The sequence below is a fragment of the Castanea sativa genome, chromosome 10 (assembly GCF_040712315.1).
Source record: "Castanea sativa cultivar Marrone di Chiusa Pesio chromosome 10, ASM4071231v1".
Taxonomy (NCBI): Eukaryota; Viridiplantae; Streptophyta; class Magnoliopsida; order Fagales; family Fagaceae; genus Castanea; species Castanea sativa.
Window position 1 is genome coordinate 29,056,866 of NC_134022.1, and position 7,718 is coordinate 29,064,583.

A 7,718-nucleotide genomic window follows, 5' to 3' on the forward strand; every position below is an offset into this window, starting at 1 on the left:
AACCCACTTGATAAAATCTGTTATTATTACTTTTTGGAATTGAATCATACCTGTAATTTTTTTTTTTAAGAATACTAAGTATTAACACACTCATGGAGAGAGGGGAGAAAGTTAAAAAAAAAAAAAAAATTATGGTGTATATCCAAAAGGGCCCTGTACTTAAAAGTAAAAGTTTTGTTTTCTTGTGTAGTCTACAATTTTTTAGTTTTTTTTTTTTTTTAAAGATAGGATAGAATTTCAATATATAATGATTACTTGATATCTGTCTTTTGTTATCAATCTAAAATACCAATTAATTTTTAGTATATGTCAAGATTGAATGTTAGATATTTTATTCAATGACAAAAACCTTTACTAGTTGAGCTAATTTAAATCTCTTATTCTAAGAAAAAATTAATTAATTTAAATCTAGTTGAGCTAATTTAAATCTCGTACCAGTTAAGCTAATTAGATCCAACTATACTCTACCATCTTGGAACTTCATAAAAACATATAATTAAAATATGATGTAGAACATGATACAGAAGTAGATTGCTATGCTTAACTGTTTGTAATGAAATTATTATCAGGTTCTACTGTTCGAGGTTGTTTGTATGTCATCCTCTCTCCAACCAAAGTATTAATAACAATAATAGTGATATTAAACAACACGGCATTATAAGGCATCAGAGGAAGATATATATTAAATAGTCATATATCGTTATCATCAAAAACCCTTCTAAAAGATATTAAAAACAGAAACTAGTTAGCCAAGCCAAAGGATTTTGTAAAGAAACAGTGGACTGCTACATTTATCTTTAGATAACCACAAGTAGCAGTTGACTTCACCTCAGAAACAAAAACTATACGTACATATGTCAACAATTGCCATATGTACAAAAGCATCACTCTCTCCCTGCATACTTTCAATAAGATCAATAAAATGAGAGAGGAACATCAACAAGATCAATAAAATATTCAAGTTATTGAACATGACAATGAGGAAACATAATCCCCAGAGAAAATCATCCTCATCATTATTATTATTTCTCTAAGTCGTAATGAAGATTATTAATTAAAAAATCCGTAAATGTAGCAAATCTCAGTTGGTGATTGTAACATGTCTTCTGCACTATTCTGTAGTGTACTATACTTGTAAGGATGTTCGAGCAATGTTTAGGGCCTCCCCTACTGAAGATGCATTCTGAAGCTTGGCCTTATCAACAGAAGGCTGGCTCCTCGCAAGTTTAGGCAGGAGTTCAAATTCCTTAAACAACATAATAAGGCATCAGTTTTTTAGCCTACTGAGTCTAATGCAGAAAGGATAGTTCGATAACTCTGAAGTATGCTTTATATAAGTAAATCTGAAATCAATTTAAAGAAAAAACGAAATCTAATGTCGATGGCATTCAGGACTGAAATTATTCCTGACACTAATGAGGATATACTACTGCTGCTATCACAATAATTAACTTTTTATGTCTGACCAAGATATACAGCTTATGCTTTTGAAAATTGCTAATGCTATAGCCTATACTTTGGGAACTGGAAACATGTGAAGACATACGCTAGTAGATGCATTACATACCAATGCGAATTAAGATTTCTATGACCGGTGACCTTTGCAGCCAGGTGCTTCTCTCCCTCCCCTTCAATAATGGAGAGATCTTCTAGGGATTGGGAGTAGGTGAGGACTATGTCCACATTGTATATTTTACAATTATAAAAATATTTAATAAATAACAAACCAAGACTTATGACATGAGACCTATAAAAGCAAACTCATTGGCCGCAAGTTATCTTGTGACGAAAGAATCTAATTATAGTATTAGTGACCTATAGATTCTAACATCCCAAAATTTTCTGAAAATTTTCAAGATTCACAAAAATGCCACAAATTTATCTTGCTTCAATTTGGCAGCTAAATCAGTATTTCTATATTTTGGTTTGTGGGCTACTCTGCCATAAATGGTATTTAGAAGTTGGAGAATAAAAAGTTACCTCGGTACTTCCACTTTCAAGAAGAACACCTTTTAATTTACCTGTGAGCCAAGAATAAACTAATCATTTTATTTCAATGACAAAAAATTAAAGATGCATGTACAAATGGAGAGAGAGAGAGAGAGTTTCAAACAGATTACAGTACCAGAATCTACCCAGAAAGTAGCTATCTTAGGATCAAAATTGCCAATTTCAATAGTCTCTCCAACTGTTCAAAAAACTCATCTCAATTATTGCCTAGTATAAGAAAAAATATCTAAAATTTGATGAAACTAAAACAGCATTAAAGATTCTTACCATTATCCCCAAAAAATTGCCACCACACTTTTCTTGGGCTACCTTCATACTCAAATACCCTTGAATAAAAATATGGAAGATAATCATACCTGGAAGACATATAGTGATGCAAATCAACAAGTAGGGTCACTAAGAAGGGAGACAAATACAGTGATAATCATGTTAACATCTCTAGAAATTAATTAGAAGAAAAGAAAGTCTGGCATACGTGTGAGTTTGGGCACTTAGTAATGCTTTAATGCAATGCTGTGCTGACCGACGAGCATGGTCAACATGTTCAACTCGTGCTACACGGTCATACATCTGTTCAGTGTGAACCACTTGTGCATTCAGATTAAGCAAGAATCTTGCTGCTTAATAGAGAAAAACATACCTTTAATGGGAAAGCTGCAACATCTCCAATTGCAAAGATTCCAGGAGCACTAGTCCGGAACTGACCATCAACCTGGGATTTGGTATTACATATATGTCAAGTCGTGACGAAATTTTATTTTATATTATTTTTCCCCTCTTCCTAAAGTAGGCTTAATATTCCAACTGCCAAAGTTACTAGAAACTTCTTATCAAGATCTGTGAAAAAACATGGACTTTATTTCAATACCTTTAGGTTGGAACCAAATATTAGCAGAGTTTCAAGCCAAAGGTTCCATTCATTTTTATGTACCTAAAATTAGTTTCCAATCAAGCGCACCTGTATTCCACCAACATTAGTGTTTAAACCCAGCATTTCAAAGGGACCAACAGCAGGTTTTGCCCCAATACCAATAATTACCTGCAAAAGGAGAAAAGCATTTGCTGTATCATCAACTTCTCCATCTTGCCTTCTTATGTTCAAACATGCAGACCATAATTTCAGTTTCATTAAATTATAAAACATATGGTGCAAGAAGAGAAAAGTTGTCCCTATATATGAAAAAGTGTTAAATATAATGCACAAACATCAGAAGAACATTACTGTGTCTGCTTCTATGGCAGATCCGTCCTCAAGTTTGACAGCAGCTATGTGTCCACCAGAACCTGCTTCTAAGTTTTTTATGGAGGCACCCTGGAGAACAATTAAACAAGTTAAGAAAGTCAGTCTGTAAGCCTATAATTAAATGAAGCTGTTTGCTAGCAAAACAGATACCAATTTTACACAAATGACACGTGTGTGTGTGTGGGGAGAGAGAGAGAGGGAGCCTACCTTTAAGAATTTGACGCCATTCTCTTGATACAGTTCTTCATATCTCTTGGATAGAGAAGGAGTAAATAGTCTTGGCAAGAGATGCTTCTCTGGAAATATGATCTTTATTTTTTAAGAGAAAAAAGTGTTAGTTACCTCCATGTCAAAAGAGTAAATAGCCTTTGCTTTGCTTAACAATAGGTGGGAGGATTTTAAATAATTCTGGTTATAGAATTATAAGTAAGATGGACAAACTAAGAGTACGTTTGGTACACTGAATTGGGATTACAACAGGAATTGTAATCTTTATTACTAGTAATAAATTGTGTTGTAATGTAATAACTAAACCTATTCATTAATTTGGTTGAGTTATAATATTAGAATGAAACTTAACATTTATTTTAGGAAATATTTTACTCATACAATTATATCTCCTTAAAAATTGTTATTTTTAAATTTAAGAGAGATATGTGTTATTTTTTATGATTTTTTATTTTTATAATTGTTAGATGTATATGGAAAGTTTGTTTATTTGAAAATATATTAATTTTTAAAATTATTGTATTTACTAAGGAATAACTAATACAATTTTTTAAAAATGAATAGTTATTCCTCATTTTGAAGAATAGATATTCATAAGGAATGACTATTCCTTGTAATAAAAACATAACCAAACTATAGAATAACTAAACCATAGAAATAATTATTACATTACAGCGCCTATTACAGTCTACCAAACATGCCCTAAAGGTTCTTCTTAAGCATCATGTCATCAAGTTTTCCCATTCATGTTTAAGGAAAATCGTTACAAGTTGCTTACATATAAACTGCTTTATGATATGTGTACCAAACAATAAATAAAATAAAATAAAAAACAACAACAACATTGCCATGAGCATAGTTTAATCATGTATTAAGGATCCTATGAATGAGAGAATAAAACTTGTGAAAAACAGTGCAATGCACTAGAGGTGCCAGGGGATATTCGAGCAGTCTCAAATACACCAAACAACAATATGCCCCAAAACATATAGAGATGAAAAATAGTGGTGAAAATTCCAATATTCTTCACTCTCATTAATTAAGTCCATTCAACTATTGTAGAAGAAACAGATTGAACAGAACACATACTGTTGTATCAAGTTTCCAACCAATGGCTGCTGCAGCAATCTCCATGCCAATATAACCACCACCAACAACAACCACCTTCCTTGCCTTCTCCTAAAAATTCAAAGGGGAATTTCATTTAAAACAATGAATTGGCAGCTTCAATCTATTAGGCAATCCTTGAGAATATGCAGCTCGCAAGATGGTCTCTGGAAATTGATTTATCAAAATTACAGCTTGTCAAAGCCCAATGGCTCACATATAATCTAGAAGCAGAGCTGACATCTGAATTTCCTAGAGCAGAATAATTCTCTCCCCTATGTCCACATAATTGTTGTAGGCAGCTTTTGAGATAATAAAATACTTAAAAGGCTTAAAAGTATACTTTGTTCTGGCAAATTTTGTAGAATTTCTAATTTTCATTTTGAAAACTTACAAAATTAAGAACACTAAAGAAAGATGGTATATGGCATACTAGTTGTATTCACCATACCACTCAATATAGAATAGCTTAAAACATTTAAGTCGAATGTGATAATGCTTTTTAATAGAAAGCTATTTTATTCAAACCACCTTATAACTCAGAATGTAAACACCTATAGAGATGAAATGGAATTTCCCAAAAATCTCATGCAATATTTATACTGCTGGTACAAAGATTTTAAGGAGCATAAGCTTATTCCTTAGCATATTATAACCCAAAAAAAAAAAAGTGAAAGCAACTTGACAACAACCAGATGAAAATTAAATTACCAATGATGATATTAGTGAATCAGCATCTGCAACATCCCGGACGTAGTGAACACCAGATAGGTTTCCTCCAATTTTATCTGGAAATCTGAAAAAGATAACTAAGAATGCAGCTTTGCTTGATCCATTTGAATGCGTAACCTAAAAGCTCTTATTAATTACTGATTCAAAAGCCAAGCATACCTCGAGGCTGTGCATCCTGTAGCTATTATAAGTGATCCATATTTAAGTTGCTTGCCTGAATTTGTTGTCAATGTTTGCTTCTCAATATCAATACCGGTTACTGGATCTTCATAAAACATCTACACAAAAAGATGGAAAGGACAAAATTAAAGATACCATTTCACAAAACAATCACAAATGTACACCTCAAGATAAATGAGAAAAGAATCATATTTGCTCTGTCAAATAAGGTGTGTATCTTCCAATTTCACAATCATAGGCAAGTGTAAAGCATACATTTTTTTTTCAATCCAAATTTAATTAAAACATTATAGTTTAAGAAAAGGGGTTTCAATGTAAAGAATACCTCTATCCCTTTCTCTTTATACCAATCAGGAGTTTGCCTTTCCCCACCAGATCCAACACAGGTATGAAATCCCTACATGAAATTTAATAAAGCAGAACAGTTCCTACCATTACCAACATTATTAGAAAAAATAAATAAAATCACATCTTTATAATAGTTGCCAATATGCATTCATTTGAGCTCCTCAAGTCCAAAAATACTACTATGATAAACACACTAATTAAGCCTATATAGTGAGAATTAAAAGCAAATAAACACTCTGAATCACAAATTTTGAGTTACATTAACTAATGCAATATGAAGTAAATCATTCTTACAGGCAAGCGTGCTGGCTTCTTATCTAGAGGAAACAAGTAACCTTTAGTCAAAGCTGGACGCTCATAAGGTGCATACGCCTGCAAAAACAACATGCTTATAACCTCAAAAAAAAATAGTAAATTTCAGATCAAAAGGGTTTCGTTCAAATTTTTTTGTGCATTTAGTGCTAGAATAATTAAGTGATAATATTCACTATTTTTTGGAATAATCAATAATTTAACATGGAATCAAAGCAACTAATCCTAAATTCAAACACTGCCTCCCATTTAAAAGTTAAAAATTCCATGATATAAACTCCACTTAATAAGGAGTCTAGCCCACATTGGCTGATTAAAGCTACAACCAATTTTAGTACATAAACCTTACAAACTGACGTGACAATGAAAGTGAATAATGCAATAAATAAACTTCAATATCATTTTTGTTTTGTTTTGTATTTTAAAAGTCAAAACATAGTAAAATTTGTAGTAACTGTAGCACAATTAATTTGTAATAACCTTAGCTTCCCTCACTGATTAAATTCAGTCTGATCCTACGATCCTATCAGCTTAAGCTTTTTGGATATGTGGTAGTTTAAGACATAGTGATTAGTGACCAAGCAAACTACATTTGCAAAAGCTAAGAATAAATAAACAAACGGACCTCTTTAGACACAATACAGAGGCGTCCATTGGCCATGTCATGTTCGACGAAAGTCCGAGCCGCATAGCCTGCCGCATTGCCACCTCCAACGATCACAAACCTTCACCAAAACCAAAACAAAAAAAAAAAAAGAATCACCAAAATTTGAGAAACATCATCAATTTCTACCTCAAATTCAAAGTTAAACAGACAAAGAAAAATGGAATCAGAAACAGAAACAGACTCTCGGTTCTCGTTAGCGAAAGCAGACGAGGAGGCGGCCACGTAGCTTCTCCGGAAGCTTCTGAATCCGATCGAAGAAGATTGTGGAGAACAAAGAGAGAGCCCGTGATTACGTGGCAACGAGTTGGAAAGGGTCACCATTAAAATACGAACTGTGGATTGTGAAAATACAGAAATAGAGGAGATCAGGAATTAAAAAATAAATAAATAGAGAAGCAAAATAGAGATGTAAATAGAAAGAAGAACCTGAAGACATTTGTAACTATGAGCACTTGTTTGTGTAATTACTGATTAATAATAGTATTAGTGAGTGGGCTGAGTAGTGAGGTAGTGGTGCTGGTTGTAGTAGAGGATGTCGGAGGGTCAGGACGCGTGTACTGTCAACTGTGTATGCTTGAACGAGAGAGTCAAATCTCAAAACTCAAAAGAGAGGAAGTTGCTAGAATTGGGCTTCGGCTTCGGCTTGTAATTGGTGCAAAGTTAAAACGTGAAAGTAGTTAACTCATTATTGGGCCTTGCAAGTTGCAATTCATCTATCCTACTATTTAAGGGTCTTTTTTTGTTTGGATTCTTATTTTTTTAGTTTAAAAATACTCTTATAGTCTTATGTTTAAATAGAGACAAAATTAAAGGACAATCCGGTAAAACTCATTTTTTTAGTTCAAAGATGCCCCTACAGTCTTATGTTTAAGTAGAGACAAATTAAAAGAC

General features: G+C 32.8%; 1 protein-coding gene across 1 annotated transcript; it reads right to left on the reverse strand.

Annotated features, from left to right (window-relative positions):
- Window positions 1-923: 923 nt before the first annotated feature.
- LOC142614211 (monodehydroascorbate reductase, chloroplastic/mitochondrial) lies at window positions 924-7,461 on the reverse strand. The gene is made up of 17 exons (XM_075786773.1): window positions 7,254-7,461; window positions 7,009-7,159; window positions 6,786-6,885; window positions 6,143-6,220; window positions 5,826-5,897; window positions 5,480-5,598; window positions 5,300-5,384; window positions 4,571-4,660; window positions 3,461-3,562; window positions 3,233-3,322; window positions 2,969-3,049; window positions 2,651-2,722; window positions 2,486-2,580; window positions 2,278-2,366; window positions 2,126-2,188; window positions 1,981-2,021; window positions 924-1,246 (listed from the first exon to the last, which is right to left on the reverse strand). Exons 1-17 carry the CDS (start codon window positions 7,261-7,263, stop codon window positions 1,127-1,129), a joined length of 1,458 nt encoding a protein of 485 aa, XP_075642888.1. The 5' UTR covers window positions 7,264-7,461; the 3' UTR covers window positions 924-1,126.
- Window positions 7,462-7,718: the final 257 nt, after the last annotated feature.